Below are 26132 nucleotides of genomic sequence, written 5' to 3'. Positions count from 1 at the left end.
GAATCAAAAAATATATAGAGAGTTTTCTAGCCCCATTAGTGGATACTTGATACCAATACTAATAAAAATTCTACTGTACTAGAACTGTTTTCTACATAATTTAGTAGCTCATGAAGATAACCGTCACAGATCTTTTTTAAAATATTTTTATATTAAATATCGTCTTTTCCGACTTTTGAACGGGTTCTGGAGTATAATTGACATCGCTTAAAATTGATTTTTTTAACTTAGATTTATAGATACACATTAAATCCGAAGATATACACCGGGACTGTTATGCGCTCAACAACATTTTTAGGTTTACCGTTTCATATGAAAAATTTTAATTTTTAAGTCCCACAATAATAAACAAGCCTTTCACTAGTTGCAATTCACTTTTTGCCATTCTATTTTAAAATGGATATTTTCTCAAATACAAGTTATATATCTAGATTCATTATAGGATCTGAAATTAAAAACAATACCAGATAAACAACTATTTCACCACTTATATCTTTTTTTGTTATACTACGTTTTTTTACAACTGTACACGAGTGTGTTGAGTATTTGTGTCGTATTCTTATCTTTGCCAAAAAATAAAATAAAAAAACGTCATGCAAAGAGAGACGACGAACAAAAAAGTGGAAGAAAAAATAATAAAACATAATTTTTCTACAAAAATAATTACAATTACAAAGTTATCATAAGTGACGCTAGACGCCATTTTTTACATAAATCATATATTAATTAAGTTCGCTGTAAAAAGAACAATTGCAAAAAAGAGGAAGAAGAAAAAATGACGACGCGAGACAGCGACACATCACTGTGGCTGCATAATAAACTCGGGACATCAAATGATTCGTGGATAAGTGGTTCAATATGCTCCCAATTGAACAAGGAAGTGTTGCGCAACATAAAGGAATGCTTTCCCGATCTTCAGACACAAGTCAAATTGAAATTATTATTAAGTTTTTTCCATATTCCTCGTCGCCTTGTGGAAGAGGTAACAAAAAAATTTTTTTCCTTCATATTGGTGAAATAGTGAAAAAATCAAGTTTCGGTTTCAACAACGCTCACACATACACACGCACAAAACCAACATTACCAACACACCACACAATGCAATTACAACAATAAAACATAAAATGTTGGTGAAATAAGAAAACAAAAAAGAGAAAGAAACAAAAAAAGAAAATTGTGTGGTGGTGTAAAAAAATAAAAATATAAATAAAAAAAGTCAGTGCTAAACAAAAATCCGTTCTATTGTTTGTTTTTCCTATTCTTAAAGAGAAAAAAAATAATAACGCGAATACAAATATTGTGTTTAAAAATGTTTTTATCATTTAATAATAGCAAAAAAGTGTAAAATTAAACAAGCAAAGTATTGTTGATAAGTGATTTCATTTATTTTTTTTTATTGATTTGTTGTTGGATCATTTTGCTGACGAATTATCAGTGTTGTATTTTCCCGCCACTTAATTTAGATTTTTTGGGGGGATCTAATCGCCAGTCAGTCCACCTACATTTGCACAAATTGTTATTAAATATTTATTAGGGAGAGAGTGTGTGTGTGCGTTTTTGTTTTGATTTGTTTAATGTTGTTTAATCGAATAATACTAAAATATTTATCCATAGTGGAAAGCCGAATTAGAGGAAGTTATCGAAGTTGCTGGTCTAGATTCAGAGTTATGGGTTTCTATGTTGGCGGAAAGTATGAAAACATTTCCTGCGACCAGCTCGCTCAATACAGAGATCTCGGATTACGAGGACACACGTCCCATATTCACCGACATGGTCAACGATTTGCGAAAACTAGTTTCAAAACACAGTGATTTGGGCATGTTGCCTTTGGAATGTCAATATCTCAATAAAAATGCTTTAGTTTCGGTGGTAAGTTGAATTAAAAATACTAATAAAATTAAAAAAAGCTATTAATTTCCTTGTTTATTATGTTGTTCTCCAGGTTGGACAACAGCCTAATACTGTTAAGCACTTTACCATTAAACGCAAACCAAAAAGTGCTACTTTGCGTACAGAACTTTTGCACAAATCGGCAGATGCGCAATCTTCTCTGAAAAAGGCTTCAGCTCCAACTATTCCCCTAAGATCTCGAGGCATGCCACGTAAAATGACAGACACTACTCCTCTTAAAGGTATACCTTCAAGAGTGCCCACATCTGGTTTTCGTAGCCCCAGTATTAATGCGACAAATGCTCAACGGCCAAATTTAAGTCGTACTCCAGCCGGACGCAAGGATGGTGGCATTAAACTAATTGAATTGTCCGAACAACCTTTAGGATATGCTGCCGCCAAGAAACGTAAACGTGAACAGCAACTTGAAGAACAGGCTAGAAAACAAGAACAAAAGGCGGCAGCTGCCGCAGCTGCTGCAGCAACCGCTGCTGGTAGCACTTCGCCTTCGGCTGCCAATAATAGTTCCCAAAGTGGAAAAGAGGCAAATACCCCCACTACGCCCACTTCCGCTAATAATAGTTTCGAAATTAAAACTGAAACGAATCTTCTCAATCAAAGTCAAAGTAGCAGTGCCGATGAAGGTCACGCTTCTGATACCAAGGAAGACATTAAACCGGTCATTATTGCAGCAACTGCTACCATAAAGGAGGATGAAAAACCATCTGTAACTCCTGAATATGCTCCACCATCTTTGAGTTATGCACAAAACACTCCAGCTGGTATATTGGATAGTGTTAATAACTCTCAACTGGAAGACACCAAACCCAATACACAGACTTTGATTAAGACCATCATGCCAACTCAGTCTCCGGAGAAAGCAACCATCACTTTACAAACACAACAGCAGCAGCAGCAGCAGCAACAACAGCAGCAAACAACCATTAACAACAATAATAATCTAAATCATGTAAATAAACGTATTAAGCAAGAAATCAAAATTGAAAGTGAAGAAATACTGGTACCGGCCAATATAAAAGTCGAAAAAATAGAGCAGCCAACTATCACGACTCAACATACACAAACTCAAACCTTAGGTCAGCGTATACAACAACAGCAGCAGCAACAACAGCAAACTCAACAACTGGCGCCACAAAGCCAACAAAGAGTTATTATACAACAGCAAGCTTTGCCGACATTGCATCAAATACAAACGTCAACATCTCAGCAGCAACCAACCACACAGCATGTCATAATACGTACGTCGCCACAACAGCAAAAGCAAACATTGACTGTACGTCAACAGAACACGCCGACAACACCTATCAAAATGGAAAAACTAGAAATCAAGCCATTGGTGCGTACCACCACTCAGCCAGGAACTATAATAACACAACAACAACCCATGCGTCCTGCCAGCAATTCAACGTCAACAAATCCATTGGCCAATTTACCCAACAATATTTCCGTGAAAATTACCTCAACAAAAACTGGTAAAGTAACACAACAACAGCAACAGACACAGCAACAACAGCAACCCATATTGATTAACAGTTCTACACCAGTGATATTGGCTTCGACACCCTCACAAACGGCAGCCTTAAGACAAAAACAATTGGCAACGGCCACGGCCACAACACAGAATGCCACACCGCAAACCGCCCAGGCCATAAAATCGATGCCTTTGAGTCAACTGAAGAATGCCACCAACAGTGGGCCGGTTATTATTTCACAAACCATCATACAACCAGCCAAGAGAGCCCAACAGCAGCAGCAACAACAACAACAACAGGCTTCAAATCAACCACAAAAGACTCAAATCATACAACAGCAGCAGCAACAACAACAGCCGACAACTACAACCACACAATATATATTGACACAACAACAGCAGCAACAAACACTACCAACATTAACAACATTTACACCAAATCGTCAACATCAAACCTCGTATCAAACAACCTCATCAGCACCCCAAACACCGACATCAACAAAAATTCTATTGAAAACTTCACCCAGCTCTTCGGTGGTTATACGTCAACAACAGCAGCCCCAGCAGCAAACGATCAATGTGAGTGGTGGCAATCCACCACCTTTAATAGCCTCATCCTCCTCCACCACAACTACACAACCAACTCTCCTGAATATACAAAATGTTCAGCTGCCCAATCGACCTGTAACCATTCAACCTGCTTCACAAGCTGCCCAACAACAACACATACAAGCCCAATTGCAACAGCAACAACAGCAGCAGCAACACACCTTAGTCTCCAATAACACCGCCACCCAACAGCCGAAACTCACACAAGTTCTCATGCAGCCAGGATCGAGTAATGCCACCACAGTTTCGGCTCAATCTTCGGCAGGCAGTGGCAATGCAAATGTCAAGAATAAAACTATAATTCTAACACAAAAGGGTGTCATTTTGCGTAACATTGGTGGTGATATGTACCAACAGATCCCCATTAGCAATGTCGGTAGTTTGCAATCCCTTGGCTCAGGTGCTACAACACTCATGACAACTGCGGCTGGTCCGCCTGGACTTGTAAAGACAACATCGGCCACCACAATGCAACAACATCCTACACAAACTATAACATTGCAACAGCAACAGGGTACACAGGCATCGAAACAGATGACCACCATAATACCACAGCAACAGCATTTGATTGTGCAGCAGCAACCGCAGGCCACAACAAGTTTAATAACAAATGTAAGTGGGTTTGATAAAATTAATTATCTTGTGTACATATTTTTTAATGTTTTCTTTTCACTCTTTAGCAACCTTCACAACAAACCATTATACGACCGGTAATGACGAATGTACAGAGTGGTCTTACAACACTACCAGGTGGTTTGACCTTAATCCAAAGACCTGGTCAACAGCCTCAATTAGTGCAGGTGCAGACTACACCGGTTCAACAGCAGCAGCAACAGCAAACTCAAATACAACGTACCATTATTACGCAACCAGCCCTACAGCAGCAGACGCAATTGCGTCCTCAACAGATAGTGTTGCAACAGAAACCGGCAACCACCCAACAACGTTTAATAACAACAACAGGTGGCTTAACCACTACTGGTACACAACAAATTCAACTGCAGCAAACAAATACAGGTGGTATACAACGTACCCACATTATACAAATGCCCCAACAGCAGCAACAACAGCAACAAACACAGGCTGGGCCACAGCGTAAAGGATTGTCACTATCGGTAGGTTTTTATTATTAATAGAATTATTAAGAGTTTCTTCTTAGTGTATTTTTGTTTGTTTTGTTTTCCTTTCTAGAATGAACATGTTCACAAAGCTCATGAAATGTTTCGTAAAGCTAATAGAGTATCTCGTCCAGATAAGGCTTTAATTTTGGGCTTCATGGCTGGTTTGCGTGAAAATCCCCGACCTAATTCTGAAAATGTGATTGTTATCAAATTGCGTGAATCGGAGGTAAGTTTATCAGTCTTGTTCTTGTCTGTAGTTAAGACTATTATTCTATAGACTTCAATACAGTCTCGGCTAAAGTCCTAACTATAGATCAGTTTATAATCTTGACTACAGATCTGTGCATAGTGTTGATAATATAGTCCTCAGACAATAGTTTTTACTATAGTTAAATATATAGAGTCTATGGACTTGGATATAGATCTGATTATAATTTTTCATATTTTTCTATTTTTCTCAGGAAAAAGTTCAACAGGAGGATGGTAATACAGCATTATGTTTAGTTGAGTCTCATATACGTTTGGATTATAATACGGGCGAATGGAAAACATTCCAAAACTACAGACGCCTCGATCAAAGTAATCAAAGTTCTGGCGACAGTGGAGGTGGTGGTGGAGGTACTGGTAATGTTATGCAAACACAAAATTCCGTGGTCATATAATGAATAAGGCCCGCCACATCAACGGGCCCTTCAACATCAAAACAAAATCTAAAAAAATGAATAAGAAAAGAAACAAGATAACTTTTTGTAATTTAAACCACACACACACACTCATCATAGGGAAAGCTTAGTAAAAAGCGCTTAACACACTGAAAATCATTTAAATCATGAAACTAAACAGATGCAGATACAAAAATGAAAAAACAATTCAATCATGCACCATCCACATTTACATTTTCTAATTTGTTTAAATCTAATAAACAGCAAGCTTTTTACTCAAAAAAAGCATCATCAACATCGTCGTCGACATTACGAATACTACTTAAACATCTATCCCCATTATTTTACACTCAATTTCATCATGTTTGAAAGAAACATAAAATCTATAAATGCTGTATTAAATGCAGTTTAGCTGCTTACAATTCATAATTAAACCTCAACAATCTATATTCATCAACATCTACATCATCGTCATCATCATCTATCAATTACAATTAGAATTTGTTTAAATGTTGGTAAGTAAGTAATTTCTTAACGTTTACCACTTTAAATTATTTTTTTATAGTTTACAAATTCCTCTTCTCTTCATTTTAATTGCCTATTTTAATATCATACCCTTTATATCTATATCTATCCTCCCTAACCAATCAACCACAACATCAATTTAACGTTATTTTGCCTTTGTACCCAATAATTAAATAGAATGCAAAAATATTAAAACAAAATAATTAAAATTTCTAAAGAATTGAAATATACATATATATAAATATATACAAACATATATATTTTTTGAATTAACTAGGAATTATATAAAATACAAATTACTACAAGGATTTTCAAATTTTGTTTGGATTTTTTTTCAATTTAATGCAATTTCTTGATTATTTTGAAACTTTAACTTTTTAATACATTAAACTTCTCTTTATATAAAAAGGAAAATGAAATGAAAAAGGAAACAAAAATAAGTATAATGTAAAACGTTTATCAATAATTTAGTTGTACAAAAAAAAAAAAAAAAAAAAACAAAAATTAAAAAAAAAATATATTAAAACCCTGGTAGTTTATTCATAATGCTTAGATTTATATAATATAAAAAACTATATATAAAATATATAATAAGACAACATCAGAATATATATAAAAAACAATTAATGTCCCTTCCTAAATAGACCCTCTCTTTTTTTTTAATTTTTAGCCTAACACGTCGTATTAGTCTTTTTCGTTTTATTCAAAATTTTAACTAAACTCTCAAAGTTTTGTTATATATCGTTTTAGTTTTTTTTATAATTTGAAACAATTTTAGTGCTTAAATTTCTTCTTTGCAATATATTTCAAAAATTTATCAACTACTGAGAATAATTAATAAAAAATTTCAACAAAAAAAATCAACCACTCATTTGGTAACAGAATCTAAATAAATCATGATAAAAATACAAACCAACATACAATGAGAGTTGAAAATAATATAATAATAAACAATAATTATATAATAATTAAAATAAAAACAAAAATCAATAATTATTTGGCTTACATGTTAAACAAATATTAAAAAACAAAATACAGTGATTTTTATATTTTTCAAATAATATATTTACAGTCAGTCCGTTTTTGTCTTCAATAAATACTATAAAAGACCAAAACTGCTTAAGACAGTAATGGTTTGCCAATCATTTTAAATGTTCTCAATAAAATTTCATTTCAATTTCATAAATTTTATAAAAAAATTTATATTTATTTTATGATTTTTCATACAAATATGTGTCAGTAACTTTGTGATCAGTGCATTTTGTTGTTTTCGGTTTAGTTTTCGAATAAAATTCAAACAAATTTCGTTAAAACATGTTTAAATTGAAAAAAGAGCTTAGTTTGTGTTCTCTTATATTTCTTTCCAAACTTACCATTTTGGTCGAAAACCTAAAACGTAACTACACCTGTGAGTATGTCTAAAAAGTGGATTATTTGTATAATAAACCATTCAGATGTTTTTACCTTAATTCCGAAATATTTTAACAATTTGTTATCAAAGAATATGATTTTCTGAAAGGGAGGTTATTATATTGGGGGAAAGGTAAATGTGGGCTTATCCTTATAAATATTGGTTTATTGGTACATTTTTGTACAGATACTAGAATATTAAGCAGCTTCGGGGATAATGTTGTATAGGGGCTAGATCAAATAATGGATCGATTTCTACCATTTTAAATAGGCATTGTTTTTGGGTCAAGAGATGTGTATTCATTCATCAAATTATCTTAAAAATTGGACACATAGAGTTCCCCCCGGGCCATGTTTCCTTGATGAAAGACCCTCATCTTACAATCAGGTGTAAAGAGATGCTACCAGTACCTCTAGTCTACCGGGACTATAAATTGTTGATATCACTTCACTACTCGGCTAGTCCTTGGTATGATTTGACATGGGGTCTAACCAGATAACCACATAATCTGGTACTACGGGTGACCAGTTGCCCGCAGTACTTGGCCTGGCTGGTCAGTTGGTTGAGGTTTCTTCGGGATCCAAGTAGTGGCTGTGGTTTAAACCCAAATTCGCGGGAAGAGTAACTTGTATATGATACAGGATGAACGGGCCTTGCCAACCCGTATACCTAAAGTAAGTGTGTCGTATGTTGTATGACTGTGTCGGATAAATGGGTTGGATGAAAGGTATATTATACAAGTGATACCTTCCTTGTCCAGGTATGTTGAGAGTTAACTCCGTTCATACCAGAATTACCACAGTGTGTCACTGTGAGTAAACGGAAGTGATGTTTTCCATCTCGGAATTTAAGCAACGGGACAGCAATGGTCAGAGATTAGATAGTTCGAGCACTCGATCAAAATAAAATTTTTTTCATAAACCTAAGAAAACTAATTTAGATTTTTTGATCGAGAAATAGATTTTTTAGATCACAAATTTCGAGAAATCGATCTGATGAAAAACTTTGAGTAATCACTTATTATCATTGATTTCACTCTGGGGCAGCTAGTTTTCTACTAAATTTTTGCATTTCAAACAAAAAATCAATTTCCAGTGAAAAATTTTTCAAATCACCAATTTTCTCTGTTTTCGTGCTGCGCCCTAGTTTTCGATGTCTGGTGAAAATTTTGGGTGTTCACAGGTTTTTATTGTAGAAGTTCTCGTCTAAAACTTCTACTTCTCGGGAAAATGGTATTTTAGATTTTTATGCAAAAAATCCAGTTTTGGAGATCGCTGTAGGATCTTCATGTTTTCGAGAAAAACACAATCTTAATTTAAAACAACTGTTTTTTTTATTATATTTATAGTAATTAAATTTATTTGAAAATATATCGAACTAAAATTAAACTTAAAAACTAACGAACGACAAAAATATTGAATACGTTTTTGACTTATAAACTAATTAACATCAACAAAATTAATGCCAATGAAATCTAAGAAAACAATAAAGTCGAATAATTGCGAAACATGAATTGAGGGAATAAAATGATTTTAAGCAAATGTTTTTTTTTTTTTTTACACAGGTACACTTATATTGATTAAATAACTAAGCAGCACTAAATGAAATATGTTATAGAGTTGTCACAATGAGATTCCACATATACATTTTCTAAGAGATACTTTACATTAATTTCTAAATACTGAACAATTTGTTTTTAACAGCTAATATTTAAAGAATACTATAAATTCTTAAGGTGTCACTTCTTTCCAATGTACGATGGCCCGTTGAGAATCGGGAGCCTTGCCAAAGGGATGTGTGCCGTCTGAATAAACATATTCATTGACCTGATAATCCAAAAGTGTTTTATAATTATAGACATCGTTACCCAATTGCTGGAATTAAATTGAATTTAATAAATAATTTCGAAATTATAGTTTTTATTTGAGCTTTATACCTGTGTTAAGGGACTGGTATTGGTGGTTAAAATACCGGCAAACTGTTTAGCTTTAGCCAATCTTAAAACTTCATGTTCCATAAAATGCATGCAGGCAATATTCTCTTGAGGATTCAAATCAGCATGTGTGCCCATCATGAAAGAGTGTAAGATTTTATTTAAACCCTGGGGCAAATAATTATCTCTACAGAGAGAAAAAATATTAGATTTTTTTTAAGTAATCTTATTAAAATCTTTAATACCTAATGGGTCCTTCTACATATTCCAAAAATTCAAATACAATTATCAGCTTGGATTTAACATCCACTTCAGGCTCATCGCGGGCATCGAAATTTAAGGCAGTACCAATAACTCTATTGGTATTGCGATCATAAACCACAAAACTTAAATCCTTTTCCACTAAATCATTCCAAATGTCCTGTGAATAAATAGAGAAAGGTTAACAAGGGTTTATTATTTATTATTTTTCACTTTTAAAACTACCGAAATAATATCACTGTAATCTGTGCGCAAAATATCGGGTTTAAGCCATTGTTCCAAATCTGCCTTGCCATAGAAACTATCCACAATGATTCTGTAAATGTTGGTGGATATAAAAATGTCTTTTATCAAATATATTTTAATACTGAAAACTTACTGTATAACATCATTTTTGTGTGAATATTGCAAGGGTATAGCCTCTAAGTCCAAATGAGGACAAGCACTTATCCATACCTCGGTATCTTCTACCATATTTATTTCTCGATCTTTGGTCATGCTCTGCAATACTTCACCCAAATTTTTGGCCGCTATAAACTCCGATATACTAATGCTATAACCTTTTTCTCTTAAAAGAGTCACGGTGTAAATTGAGTTTAGAGAATTACCACCCAATTCATAGAAATTACTGTGAGGGGCTAAAGTGGTTCTAGTCGAACGACCTATAACACTGCCCACCGTCTCAAATAAATCCTCTGCCACAGTTCTTAATTCATCGGGTATTTGGGAATAGTCAAAGTCCAACACAATACTAGAATCTCCCTCATTATTGTTAGCGGTTTCATAGAGTTTTAATAAAGATTGACGGTCCACCTTGCCATTTACTAGCAAAGGTACTTGATCAATTAAAACCACTTGAGGTATCATATAATCGGCCAATTTATCTTTTAGTTTGGCCTCCAGTTGCAGTTCTGTCATTAGAGGTGAATCGTCACGTAATTTGACAAAAGCCAATAAAGCCTGATCCACTAGACCGGCATGATAACAGAGAACTATGGCCTTTTCCACCTCTTCCAGTTCGGCTACATTTTTCTCAACTTCAGAAAGATCAACACGATGACCACGTATTTTTATTTGAGAATCGGTGCGGCCCTCATACATAATAAAGCCATCGTAAAGAGAACCATAATCACCAGTGCGATATATACGGGAATATTCTAAAATGAATAGAAATTATAAAATAATGTCCTAATTATTAAATAAATCCAAACTTACTCAACTCCACCGCTAAAGGATTTTCCAAAAATTTCTCCGGATCACGACCATTAACATAACCATTGGCCAAATTTAAACCGGAAACAAATATTTCTCCTATCTCTCCATTTTTCACTGGCCTATAATCGGAATCCAATAGATATAACACGGTATTACTAACGGGTATACCAATGGGCACACGTTCAAAATGTTGCAATTGTTTTTTACTCTCACAGGTGAAATAGGTTACATCGCCCATAACTTCAGTGGAACCATAGAAATTATACAAAGTATGAGTTCCCTCTTCGAAGTAATCATAGAAATGCATAGCCAAAGCAACGGGTAGGGGTTCACCCGAACACACCCATATTTGTAAGTTATACAAAAGTTTACTTTCATTATTACAATTGTTGCCTCCATCTAATTTAAGATACATGAGTAAAGATCGAAGTAGAGTGGGTACTAAAACCAAACGACGTATTTTATATTTTTCCAATACTTCCACCAAACGTTCAGGATCTTTGGTAATGGCTTTGGGTACTACCAGTATGGCTAGACCTGTAATAAAAAGGATATATTTTTGGGGGATTTAGATTTTCGTATGTGAAGGAAACTAAGCATACAATCTATATTCTGAATAATAATCTTTTATATCGAATGAGATTCCAACCAACGAACCCCAGATTGATAGAACTGGTAAACTACCAACTAGTCCCAGTTTTGTTGATCTGGTAAGCAACTCAAATTTAATTTAAACGATTTTGTAAGCTTGGTTTATTTCTTTGATATTTTACTTACCACACAACAAAGGTCCCCACAATTCAGCTACGGAATCGACAAATGTTAAAGCTGTCTTAAACACACCCACTGTTTCGTGAGCCGTATAGGGAAATGTAGACCATTGCCATTGCAGACGATTTAAAATAACCTCATGAGGCAAACGTACACCCTTGGGAATACCAGTACTCCCCGAAGTATATAAAACAATTGCCAATTCCGTCTCACCATTATCGAACATTTCTTCAGACCTTAAATTTTCCTCATTCAATTGTGATGAGTTCATGCTTAACTCGGACATAGTTAAAGTGGGTACAGTACCAAAACGTGACTTCTCGACGTCATCATCATGTATGACCATAATGGGAGAAGATTCTTTCAAAATATGTTGTATACGATTTATGGGAAAAGTAGGATCTATGGGTAAATATGAAGCACCCGCTTTCCAAATGGCCAAAAGGGTAGTAACCAAAGCATCGGATGGCTGCATACAAACAGCCACTATAAAGTCCCCATCAGAGTTGGGTTGAGCAAAACGTTGTGTAGCCTCACGCACTAAAAGTCGAGCACATTGATTGGCTCTCTGATTCATGTGCAAATAGGTGGTTTGTCGGGGTGTTTGCAAATCATTGCCGCTATCTTGATTGTATATTAAAGCTGTCTTATGCGAATGATGTGGTAGATTTTCCTCAAAGATTCTGTGTAAAGGTCGTGAAACAATTTCCAATTGTTGACCTTTAACAATGGACAATTTGGCAATGGTACCCATTTCTGTATGTAGTTTTTTTTTTTATTAGTAAGTAGTAACTGCAATGAATTCGAGAAAAAAGATTAAGTTTTAATTTAAATTTAATAACATTTTAAAATAAAATACAAGTATTAGTTTTGTTATTACAAGTCAAGTAAATATTACAAATATTATTTATGTTCATGTCATGTAATGAAATCGAAACTGAAAAATTTATCAAAATTAATTATATTTTCATTATGATTAATTACACAAATGTTTTGGTTTCAACGTTTTTTGTAATAATTACAAAAAAAATATGATTTCAAAAAAGTAGCGCCGCTGAACTAAAATAGATCAAGGGGTTAAACATTTCGCTTAAATTATAATAAAAAGCTACTCTTTAGATTCTAGCGAAATTCATACTCTTGGATATTAATTTTGGATGGAATTTTCATATTTTCCTTCAAAATCGAATTTTGAAGGAAAATATGAGTGATCACAAAAATATAATTAATCGATTTAAACAAAATCTTGAATAATTGAATATATTATTTCAAAATTTAAGTATTAAACTGAAGCAGAAAACAGAGTTGCGTTTTTCTATGGCTAGAGTCCTCAAATTTAGTTCAATGTAAATATTTAAGACAAAAAATCGGCGGAGTAGCAATAGATGGCGTGGCAACTTCATAAGAATTAAACGCAAAAATTCGCATATCTGCAAAACTATTCGATGTAGAATTCTGAAATATTTAGGGTAAAAATTAGCGGACTAGCAATCGAGGACGGGGAACTTCCCTTATTCATTATATACAAGAATTCGTATATCTGGGAAACTATTAGAGCTAAAATCCTCAAATTTTGCAAGAAGAACTTTGTTATCCATACAACACTTGGAAAGAAATAGGCGGACTTGCAATAGGAGGCATGGCACCTCCTATATGGAAAAAATAAAAAATTCGAATATCTGGGAAATTTTTAAATCTAGAATACTAACATTTTACTGGAACATCTTGGACGGAAATTGACCAGACGATCATTAGGGGGCGTGGCACCTCCTATATACAACAATTCGAATATCTAGGAAACTATTAGAACTAAAACCCTGAAATCTATGTGAATATTTGGAGAGAAATTTGCGTGACCACCAATTGGGGACATGGCACCTCCCATTTTCATTAAATACAAAAATTCGTATATCTGGGAAACCATAAGAGTTTGAAACCTTAAAATTTGCACGCGCAACATTGAAATCCGTATGAAATATATGTATGTGTATATATAAATTGCGGATTGTAAAAAATGGGAATGGTTCTTTCCATAAAAAGTTAATTCGAAATATTTTAAAGTGGTTTCTTAATTATATTGTTTTAAAGGTAGCGAAGCGCACTGGGTATAGCTAGTTATGTATAAAATTCACTGATAGTGTTCACTACTTTCTAAAGGATATTCCAAAAGTTCACTATATTTAGCTGATATTTTAAATATAAGTAAGCTTACATCTTAATTCTTTGTAAGTGCATATGTAAGCAGTTGGGTTTATTTAACTATTATTTAACAATTTAACTGCGCAAAAGTGATGTATATCATAAGTTTTTGAAAATAAACTTTTTTTACTACATACTAGTTTCTACCACTCTGTGTCTTTTTTAATCAAAGTATCAAAAAACATTTCATTTATTTCTTTAAAATTTTTTTGAATGTTGTGCAACAAGTAGCATTTAAAAAAATATTATTAAAATTTGATTTCAAAACCTAGTTCTTTACATAGTTGTTTTGTTCTAAAAGAAAACTATAATTATATTGTCAGTGTGATTAATATTTATTTACCACCATTCCTGATTTATTACAATATTAATAAAATTTATTTCCATTAATACAACCCACTTTAATACAAACATTGAGCAAACATTTTAATTTAACAATTTTTTTTTTTGTTTCAAAACTAGTATTTTGTTTCTATTTTAATAGCTGTTAATAAGTTTTAATACTCTTCATTGTTAAACGATAAATATTAAGTTAATCGCAAATGTTTGTAACATAAATGGTCTAAGATTTGTTGAAGGAATATTTTTAGTCCCCTTATTTTGAGCTTTATTCCTGGAAATAACCTCGTTAAAGAACCTTTTGTATTAAAGAAGTTTGGGGTTTATCTACAAATTAGTCCTCTTTGCGTTCTTGTCTTTTGGTTTCCAACATTCACCACAACAAACGTTAACATATTTTAACAAAATACTAACACCAGCAGTTTATCTTTAGTTGTCTCAAACAAATATTGTTAGCACAACTAAAATGTATACTTACGTTTTTGTAGAGCCAAACATTTAAAGAGCAATATCGTCTTGTTATTTAATCTTTGATGTTTAAAATCATGTCAATTAACAACTTTTCATACACACTGCAATTATGTGAATCAGTGAACCAACTAATTCGTTTAATACGAAAGTAGGGTACGTGTTAATAATGATTGGATAGATGTTTTATAATAATATTTTCTTAAATAGTGTTTAAATCTATTAAATATTTACTATATAAAGTATTTGTATGAGTTGTCTATTTATTGTGTTTAGTGATGCGTTCAGTAGTATTAAATGCAATTTAAAAATTTTTGTTTCTTTAAATCAATTGTAAGTATCATTCATTATTGTATATAATTCTTGTGTTGAATATGTTTACATTGTTAGAATTGTACATTTGTACTTAAAGATTTGAAATGAAAATTTTTAAATCGTGCTTGAAGAGTTATGAGTTTTGTATTTTTCTAATAAAAATATTAGTTTGACTGTATTAACGCTATAGTTAATATTAGGTTATGATTAGTTTAATGGTAGTATAGGATTATGTTTTATGAGTTCTTAATTTACTTCGAAAATGCCCGAGTTTCTTACAACAGCTTTTGAAGGCGATTGCTTGCCGTATCATATGTTGTATGTTGTACTATTGGTTTCAGCGTTGTCACGGATTTAATACGTAAGACAAATATCGCCAAAGCCAACTAAAAAAGTTTGAAACCAAGTATTGAAGACATTACTCCATTAAGAGTGTTGTCAAACTCAATAAGAGTTTGCAAAAGCATGAAGAGGCACTCAAACAGCAAATTAAAATGTTTGCGAGCAGCAGTATTAATCCAAAAGCAGGGAATTCGGGTTCCATGCGAATAGAAGTCCAGAAACCATGAGAGACGACCTTACAAGTGCGAAAATATGTGAAACACGGCCGGCCAGCCGTATCCATGGCGCCAATATAATACTTTGTATCTGGTAGAACCAATATCTATTATAAACTGATAAAACCCGGCCAGACCATAATTAGAAAATGGACTCATTACGAAGCTTAGGAGATCGTATTTGAAACACGACCGGCCAGCCGAATCGACACCAAAGCCAAGTATTCATGGCGCTAATACCTTGCATCTGGTGCGACTAATATCTATTACGAACTGCTAAAATCCGGCCAGACCATCACAGGGAACCTATACCGAATACAATTGATTCGTGGGAAGTGATATTTGATCAAAATAATATTTAGCTTCTACTTTATGTATTTTAAAAAACAGCAACAATTTTAAAATGTTTGCGAGCAACAGGATTAATTCAAAAGCTGGGAAAACGGTTACCATACGAATGGAAGCCGAGAAACCTAGAAAGACGACTTTATAAGTCCGAAATGCTGCTTGAATGCTAAAAACAAAAATCATTAGAAAATTAACCCATTACGAAACTTAGGAGATCGTATGTGAAACACGTCCAGCCAGCCGAATCGACACCAAAGCCAAGTATTCATGGCCCTAATATAATACCATGTATCTGGTGGGACTAATATCTATTATGAAATGCTATAATCCGGTCACACCATAATAGGGAACCTTTACCGAATGATTCGTTGGAAGTGATTATTGACCAAAATAATATTTAGCTTCGCTTTACGGATTTTAAGAAACAGTCTGGAAGATTCCAAAATTTTTGTCTACTACTTCAGACACTATAAATCCCATTATCTCAATGTGTGGTAATATCGTAATGTTGAATTGAGAGTTTTCATACAAGAACCTGAGGTTGTGATAACTGAAGCAAGAAAGCACTTTATCTATATACATATGTACAACTGAATGTACAAAAATGTTTTTAAATACGACATTTGGAGAAAAAATCGGCGTATTTGCAATGGAAGGTATGGAATAGGGGGCGTGGCACCTTCCATATGAATTAAATACAACAATTCGAATATCTAGAAAACTATTAAAGCTAAAATATTAAAATTTTGTATGAAATCTATGTGAATATTTAGGGAGAAATTTGCCTGACCACCAATAGGAGACATGGCACCTCCCATATTCATTATATACAAAAATTTGTATATCTGGGAAACCATAAGAGCTTGAAATCTTAAATTCTGCATGTGCAACATTGAAATCCATATGATATATGTATAGATATTAAAAATGACAAAATAATTTTAAATGTCCAAATCTTGACCAAACATTTTTGCAGATTGTGAACATTAGGTAGCAAAATCTAATAAATAATTTTCTTAAAAAATTGCCAAAAATTGGTCTAAGCTAAAATAATTTAAAAGAACAATTTACAGAACATAATGTCCTTGGAAATACAATTCATACAAAGTATTTACATTTAAATTTATAAACGAAAAATTTACGATTTAAATTAAAAACTATATACTTTTTTGTTCTTCATGAATGAAGTGTAAACCAGATTCGGTCCATTGATTAACTATACCAAACTTCAAGTTAACAAAATTATTATGTTAAAAAAAACAATATTTCATTTAATCCACAGTTTTGTAGTCTTAATGTTGTCATTTTAACAAATAATATGTTTTATAATTCCATAACATTTATTAAATTTCGAATGAGTTTTTTTTAAACTTTTTTAACTCATACTAAATATAAACAATTTATATTATGGCTGTTTCAGTCGTAATTATGTATGTTTAACTGATATGTTAATATATTTAGTTAAAAACAAATGTGTTATATTTATGTATAATTATTTAACTTTTAAATTGCTAACTATTTTATTATTAATTTATTTTTAATTAATAATAACTAATGAGTGTTTAGATTGATTTAATTTATAGTTTAAATTAAATGTTTTAATTAAAATATTATGACTAGTTTTTTACTATATACCACTATATTAAATTTGTTTAATTTATTTAAATATAGTAGAGGTTTCACGCCAAACAGCTTAAACATTTTTAAATTAAAAATGTTTGCTAAAGTTTGCTAGACAGCTTTTGTTTTAAAATAAGTTTGTTTTGTCTGAACTTTTTTTAAATTGTATAATTTCTAAAATTATATATATGAAGTTAGATAATAACTAGTAAAATAATTACATAAGAATTATTAATAATAGCAGTAGCTATTCTATATATACATATATGTATATATATGTAAATAGCCCTTAGTGTGGTTTTAATTTACATTTTTACACTATATATGTATGTGTTTTGCAAACTATATATAGAGCATTATGGCTAATATCGTATTGGGCGGACTCCACCGTGGAGAGATAAATGAGAAGATTACAACAATATACATATGGACTGTATATTAGACCGGCAAACAAAAACTACTGCATTTTATAGAAAACTAGTTATACCCAGTGTGCTTTGCTACCCTAAAACAATATAAATAAAAACGTCGCTTTATGATTTTTATGATTCTTGCTCTAATATTTTTTTCAGATATACGATTTTTTGTATTTACCAAGCGTTTGGAAAATTTCCAATAGTTGGATTTTAAGTAACCTATGAAAAAACTGAATAATCTAGTAATATCCCAATTAATTCATATGTGATATTTCAAGCCCCCTTAATGAAAGTCCGCCCACTTTCCCCGAAAATATTCATCCATCCGAATTCAAATTCTTCGTGAAAAATTTGAAGATTCTAGCTCTTATAGTTTCCTTTTAAGCGAAATTTTGTATTTAATTTATATATATATTTTGTATTTAATTTCCCCATTTCTCCTAGTCCGCTTAATTACCACACAAATCTTCACATTGATGTCAAAGTTGTTCGTGCAAAATTTGAGGATTTTCGCTTTAATAACTTCTTAGATATACATTTTTTTGTATTTAATTCAGGTCCTAATTAAAGTTCGCCCATTTTCCTTCCGAATGTTCACATGAACTTTATAGTTAGTCGTACAAAATTTGAAGATTCTAGCTCTATTAATTTCCAAAATAAACGAATTTTTGTATTTATTTCATGTGGTAGGTGCCAGGCCCCCTATTGCTAGACCGCCCATTTTTTCATAAATTATCATATTGACACTAAAGTGGTTCCGACATAATTTGAAAACATTAACTGTTTTTTTCTCAGATATACTAATTTATATTTATGTGGATGTGAAAGAAGTCCAAACAAAATTTAAAGACTATCTGTTGCTCTTTCTAAGATATGTGACCCTTAAAAATGTATTTTGTATGTGGGCGTGCCACCTCGCCCACTTGAAATTTCGAAATAAAAACGATAGATTAATTCCTTAACAAAAAAACATAAAATTAACAAAAATAAAATAGGTCCTAACTGGTCCAACCTCAGACATTAAACATTATAATCTACACAATTTTATCCTTTTTCCGCTTCATGGTATGGATAATGTTCGTAGTCAAAACGAAAAAAAGTTTTCGTAACGCTAATTATGATTCAAAATTTTTCTTTTATATCCAAACTTTGTGAAATTAGTTCTAAATAAGGCCTCTATATATCGAGGTTAGGTCACGTTATGATGAATAAATTCATTCGGAATTTATCAGGGATTTCGGAAGAATATCATTAGGTCAATTATGGCCCGAACTTAAACAACGTAGACGAATTTTGATTCTTATAAAATATCTTAGTTAGGAGGATGTAATACATCAAATCCGAAGTAATAAAACTAGGTTTCGGGCGGGTCTATTGTTCGCTCATTTACCAGTGTCTCTAGTGGGAATCGAATCCGATTTAATCTTCATTTGGAGTCTATTGTGCTTTCATTTGTTCTAGATAGATAGAATTTTACAAGGACTCAGGATTACATATATTTTTTTATTAAAACAGCCCTTTGTCAAGTTTAGCACTTCTATTGAGTAAGTTCTTCTTCTTGGGAAGTTCTCCATTTTGATGAAGCATTTACAATATTATCGATTTCCAAACTGGCTTTTGAGTCTGTTTTACATTTCCAATCGTTTCAGTTTGATTTTATTTATTTTTTAAATTTTGGAATTTGAATTTACAAAATTCGCGGCAAACCGCTTTGTAAATTACAATGAAAGCAAATATTTGTTTAAACTAAAAATAATTAATATTAAATAAATACATTCTAAAAATTATTTAATAATTATATAAAATAATTCAAGAAGATGCTGTTTGCTAATACAAATACTGTCATTTGATATTGAATATTTAAAATACAAAATGTCATACAAATTAAAAAACAATTTAAGTAATTATGACAATAATTATAAAATTAATTATAAAATGTTTAATATAAACATTTTTTAAAACTTTTATAAAATAACAAACAACAAACTTAAAAAAAACTGTTAAAACAATAAAATAACATTTATTTATAAAATAATTAAATCTCTAATAAACAATAAAATACCGGTGAAAACTATACAGCGCCAGCTGTTTTCAAATAAAATTACAAATTCAATCATATAAATTAAGTCAACAACAGTCTGTCGTAAATGATCGTAAGACCTGTTGTAAGAAATTATTATACTTTGCGATACAAAAAAAAAGTAATAAATAAATAAAACGTTTTAGCGGACTTTCAAGCTTTTTTTAAACATTCCGATATGTTTACGATCGTTTAGATTAAAATCCATAGATATTGTTTTTACATTGTGACCAACAAGTTGGCAAATTGATGGTTTTTCTAATTCTTTTAAATTTTTATTTTGCTACTACGACAATTTACAGTTCTTTTTGAAACGATTAACTTATAATAACTACAATAGATTGAAAGCAATCAAGTGCTGTTCTGATATGCAGAGAGTGAAAAAAGTAATAATAATAATAATTGCTATAAATTAATTGAAATGTAAGGGATTGAAGGTGGTTGCTTAGTTGATTGTTTTGTCGTTTTACTGTTTATTAGTTGTTAATTTAATGGTGTTTTAAAGAATAGAATCGATTATAGAAATATCATAATATTTTTAGATTGTTGTAAGTATGTTGTAATTTTAAATTACTATTATTAAATTTAATGTATTTTGTTTAATTATAAAATATTTTATAGAAAGTTTTGCAATAACCAGATAAAGGTTGTGTTACTTATAGTTTAATTGGAACAGAAAAATATTTTTTTTAATTACATTTGGCTCTATTTGAGAGAAATATTTTCTAAGAGAATAATGAAGAATTTTTAAAGTTTTATTAAAACTTTCCTAATTACAATCCTAAGAAAAGGACAAAATGTATCTTAATGTTGTTCTTTACCATTAAAACTTGAGTTCTGATATGGAACTCACAGACATCGCCGATAAAATAGGTTCTACGTCGCCCTACTAATATGTTATTCTAAGAGCGTCTATATCAATCTATAATATCTTCTGGTATTTTCACTTTTAAAGCGTTTTAAATCGCTTGATCTGTCTAAAATGCTCTCGCCTACAACAAACAAATCCAATTTCATGTCAAGAATCAAACTTTCCCTCACAATACACTTGGGGGAGGTAGGCTTAGCATCGAAAAATAACAATTTTAGAATATGCAAAAATCACTGCTATTTTCTTAACCTAAACTGTTATATCTTTTTTCATTTGTTAATAAAATAATGTCGCACTATTTTATTAAATGTGTCATTAAAAGTCAATTTATGTTTCTGTTGACAGGTAATAAAAATTATGAAATTATTTATGTAATATATGGTTCCAATGGTATTTAAAGTTAATATTGTTTAAGTAATAAGAAGTTTATTTATAAAAACATAGATATCAAATGACTGATGTTTCAAACTGTGAAAGATTTGTGTCCTAATCGATATAAACATAATGAAACACCTGATATTCTTAAGATTCTGACAGAAACTGATTTTATCAGATCAACGAACTGAATCAAAAAGTGTTCGAAATTAATATAAAATAATTGAATTACATATCGTTAGCCTATATTGAAAAAGTCTTAACTCAATAAAGTCAAGTTTTAAGCAGAGCTTTTTTAGGAGGACCTTTTTATACCCTACACGAATATAGTGAGAAGAGTATTACATGTTTCTGTTCATGTTTGTAACGCATAGAATATTGGTCACATATCCATCTGAAATTATACAAATTAGATCAGAATCATTGATTAAGTAATTAAAGTACTGGACGCAATTTTGAAAATAATTTGAACCCATTGATTTTGATGGAAATTGGTTTATTATTTCATCTAAGTAGCACACGACCTAATAGAGTTCATAATTATGTTAAATATACTAATATCTCAACAAAAATCAACCCAACTAAGTTCTGCATAAGTCTAAATAATACTATAAATATTCCTTATGATCGGTCCCATTTGAACATATATTTATAAGCAACGGCCCGTATATATCCCATCCACATATAACTCCACTTTCAAGAAACAATTTTTTCACCCTTCACCTTCGTGAGAATACAAATGTCCGATCGGAGTCGGAGTAAGCTATGTCCGTCTGTATATTTGTTAAAATAAATATTCCGAAGACCCTATTTAAAACCCGAGATGTTTCCTATTTAAAATCAGCAAAATCGGTCAATCAATAAATATCGTAGATATGAGCAACTAATAATTAAAAAAAAATTGTCTATAAATTGTCGACGCCTTTATAAAGAAACTAGCTTAGGGTGAATGATATTTAATATTTGGTATAGCCCAATAGTTTCAAAATATTAATTAGGTTTTGGATTATGTTAATCCAAACTTAGTTCCAAGTTATAAAAGTACCTTTGGTGTTTTTAAAGTATTTATACCCTAAACTACTATAATGGGGAGGGTATTATGCGTTTGTGCAGATAATACTGGTCCTACGCCAACCTTAAAGTATACCAATCGGCTCGGAATCACTTTCGGAGTCGATTTAGCTATGTCCGTCTGTCCATCCATCTGTGTGTCCATGTAAAGCTTGTGCGAACGCTACAGGTCGCAATTTTCAAGGACAAACGCTATTGAAAATTTGCAATCTGTCCACTATTTCTCCTAGCCCCCATACAACCTTACCCCTGAATAGAGATTTTGAGCTCATAATTATGTTAAATGTTCCAGTATGTCGACAAAAATCGGCAAAATTTATGGAAGTTTTTTATAACATTGGCGATTTTTGTAATGATCGGGTCTCATTTGACGCTAGCCCCTATACAAACTCCCCTTCAGATATTGACTCGAAGGTCAAAATTCACTTATACACACTAATAAAACGATGAAATTCTACATAAATATCTTTGATATAGACGTAAACTCCTTTATAAACATTTATAAGGATAGGTCCATATTTAGCCTCACCCCATATGAGCCCTTTTGTAGAACATATATCAAGTGAAGGGAAATTGAACAAAGCTAATCTTCAAAATTCTTTTAAAATGATAGAAATTTGTTTAAAAGTTTTTCAGAAAAGCTTTTTTTTTTCCTGAAATGTACTTTTTAAATTAGAAAGATTTAGGCTTGCTATTAAAATCCGTTTATCGTTTAAGCGGTAGATGTTCTTCCGGTTATCCATACGATAAAAAATAACCCGACATTGAGAAAAGGGGGGTTAAAGTTAAAATTACATTTCCAAAAGGGTTAAAGTGGAGATTTTAATAAGCGGATACAAGAATTTCCAATGCGTTTAGATTTATTTAACGCTTTAACTATAAATCGATTACAAATGTCAGTTACACTTGTTAAAAATGCATAACAAATTCCAATTAAAATGTGAAATAAAATCAAAGGCAATTTATTTAAAAATGTTTTTCATATTGTTGTACAACAAATAAATATGTATTACAATAATTTAAATTTATTTACACTAATCAATAATACAATGTAATCGATTTAAAATATGAAAAAAATAAGGCGACAAAAAACAACTACAACTTTCTGAAAATTGCTAATAAATGTAATTTATGAGCAATAAACAAAACCAAATTAATGTAAACAATTGTTAGTAATACTGAGCTCTAGCTTCTCTATTAACAAATTAAAATATGTAATATTTTTTTCTGTTATTTTATTGTATTGATTTTAGCGATGAATTTTTAATGATTAAACCTTTCCAATTTTTGTTTATTTTGAATTAAAAAAAAATATATTAACAGTTTTAAAAAATTAAAAAAAAAAACACAAAAGATGGGAAAATAGTTGTAATTGTATTTTAATTTATTTCCTACTTTAAAACACTATACAATTATGCATCTTATTTTATAAAAAAATATACGTCTTTTTTGAAAAATAATCATAGTTTTAACATCTGGTTAAATTTTTTTATATTTCACATTTTTGGTTTTATTATCTTAATAAATTTTGTAATTATCTTGTTGTTATTATTGCTGCCTTTTAAAACATGCAATAATCATGATTTTAAAAAAATTTATATTATTTAATAAACATTAAAATGTGGAGTTTTTTTCCGTAATTATTTTCTGTTATCTGAGCTGCTGCTGCGGAGTAACAATTAAATGAAAACCTTTAAAATAACATAAAAATTTAATTTAACTAATATTATCATGGCTACCGTCTGACTGACAGACTGGTTACAATCAATGTTTTTATTTCTTTTTAAAAAAATTTAGATTTTTGTCTGTTTATTTTTAATTGAAGTTCAGGGTTAAAATCTTAGTTGTAGTTTTACGATTTGTTTGTAATAATCTTCAAAAAAACATTGTTTGCATTAATTTCCTTGTTATTTAATTTTTTTAATTTTTATTATTTATTTAATTATATATCTTTAACCAAACCAAAAAAAAAAAAATTTAAATAGACTTAGATTTTTCTGTTTGACAAGAATTTTTACAGTATGTGGCCAATTAAGCGTGAATGTGAGCAATGAGATAAAAAAAAATAATATAGTTTCTTTTCTTTGACATGCTATATTTTTCTTAACAAAGTTGTGTAGACTAGCTCATAGATTAGTCAATACAATAGTCACTAAACTAGTCAATAGAGTAGTCCATATACTAGTAATAGACTAGTTCATATACTAGTCAATGGAATTGTCCATAATCTAGTCAATAGAATAGTCAGTAGGCTAATCAATAGACTAGTTCATAAAATAGTTAATGCTCAAGACAATTGACTAGTCAATAGAATGGTCCATATATCTAGTTCCATATAAGGGAACAGTCCATAGTCTAGTCAATAGAATAGTTAGAAGACTAATCAATAGAATAGTTCATAAAATAGCTAATAGTCTTTTCAATTGACTAGTCCATGGTCTAGTCAATAGACTAGTCCGAAGTCATTACGTCAATAAATTAGTTCAATAGAATAGTCCATAGACTAATCCACGGAATAGTCAATAGACTAGTCCATAGTTGATTCCATATACTAGTCAATGGAATAGTTCAAGAGTCTAGTGCGTAGAATAGTCTATAGAATAGACCGTAGACTAGTCAATAGACTTACTTATAGAATAGTACATAGTCTAGTCAATAGACTGGTCCATAGATTAGTCAATGGATTATTTCGTAGACTAGTCAATAAACTGGACCATAGAATAGTCCATAGTCTAGTCAAGAGAATAGTCAGTAGACTAGTTAATAGACTGGTCCATAGATCAGTCAATAGAATAGTCAATAGATAATAGTCCATATACTAATACTAGTCAATGGACCAGTCTACAGTCTAGTTAATACTAGTCAATGGAATAGTCCATAGAGCAGTCAACAGAATAGTCAGTAGACTTCTCAACACTTCTCTGAATAGTCAGTAGACTTGTCAATAGACTAGTCAACAGAATAATCTACCGAGTAGTCAATAGAATAGACCATATACTTTATAGATTAGTCCATAGATTATTTTAAAGACTATTCCACAGACGAATCAATTCTGATTCTTACATAGATCAAGATTTTTTTTTTAAATATTTTTTAAATCTACTAGATTTGTTAAATTTATAAAAAAACATATTCATTTTAAATTGGTCACTCTCTGTATGTTCATTACAAAATATTCAATTTAGATGTAACTGTCAAGTTGACATTGAACATATAAAAATGCAGACAAGCAATAAATCTGATATAACATTTTTTTGAACTTAATAAATGTAGTAAGTACGATCACTACATACAACGTTGATCTCTCTTTGCCAGCCACTCTCTCTCCCTCTAACACTCTTTAACGTACAGCTGATTTAACAAATTTTTAACTGTTATTTATATTTTGATATTTCTATATAATTATATGTAATTTGATAATTATTTTAAACAAATTAAATTTATTTACAAGAAGTATAAATAACATCTTAACACCAAAAAAAGGTCATTTTATTAAGTGGAATTTTTTTTAAAAGTCATGTTCAAATTTAAAACACTCTAGCTTTAATTCATTAATACAAAAAAATTAAAATTTATTTATTTA

The 26132-nt window shown here is 31.1% G+C and overlaps 2 protein-coding genes across 3 annotated transcripts in view; one reads left to right on the top strand and one right to left on the bottom strand.

Annotated features, from left to right (window-relative positions):
- The first annotated feature begins 549 nt into the window (after window positions 1-549).
- The window catches only part of LOC119601269 (negative elongation factor A), a 99395-nt gene continuing 73812 nt past the window's right edge, over window positions 550-26132 (top strand). The window contains exons 1-6 of one of the 2 annotated variants that reach the window (XR_005231205.1): window positions 550-982; window positions 1615-1869; window positions 1943-4603; window positions 4672-5106; window positions 5183-5338; window positions 5574-6289. Coding sequence is in view for 1 of the 2 variants with exons in the window: in XM_037952097.1 (XP_037808025.1) it covers window positions 776-982; window positions 1615-1869; window positions 1943-4603; window positions 4672-5106; window positions 5183-5338; window positions 5574-5774 (3915 nt within the window). In the remaining variant the exon portion in view is untranslated. Of the gene's footprint in view, window positions 983-1614; window positions 1870-1942; window positions 4604-4671; window positions 5107-5182; window positions 5339-5573; window positions 6941-26132 lie in introns of those variants that run through there. The other variant, XM_037952097.1, reaches the window with a different exon arrangement.
- LOC119601270 (tyrocidine synthase 3) overlaps window positions 9024-26132 on the bottom strand; it is a 32491-nt gene continuing 15382 nt past the window's right edge. Inside the window, exons 2-8 of the mRNA XM_037952098.1 lie at window positions 11897-12682; window positions 11120-11656; window positions 10284-11061; window positions 10130-10220; window positions 9889-10064; window positions 9647-9830; window positions 9024-9584 (exon numbers count right to left, since the gene is read on the bottom strand). Of these exons, the coding sequence (XP_037808026.1) occupies window positions 9441-9584; window positions 9647-9830; window positions 9889-10064; window positions 10130-10220; window positions 10284-11061; window positions 11120-11656; window positions 11897-12644 (2658 nt within the window). The 5' untranslated portion in view covers window positions 12645-12682 and the 3' untranslated portion in view covers window positions 9024-9440. The remainder of the gene's footprint in view (window positions 9585-9646; window positions 9831-9888; window positions 10065-10129; window positions 10221-10283; window positions 11062-11119; window positions 11657-11896; window positions 12683-26132) is intronic.

This window comes from Lucilia sericata, unplaced genomic scaffold, assembly GCF_015586225.1.
Source record: "Lucilia sericata isolate MDLA Ls3-8-SP2 unplaced genomic scaffold, ASM1558622v1 Contig000153F_arrow, whole genome shotgun sequence".
Classification (NCBI taxonomy): Eukaryota; Metazoa; Arthropoda; class Insecta; order Diptera; family Calliphoridae; genus Lucilia; species Lucilia sericata.
The sequence above is the reverse complement of the archived record's forward strand: the minus strand, read 5'-3'. Positions and strand labels throughout refer to the sequence as shown.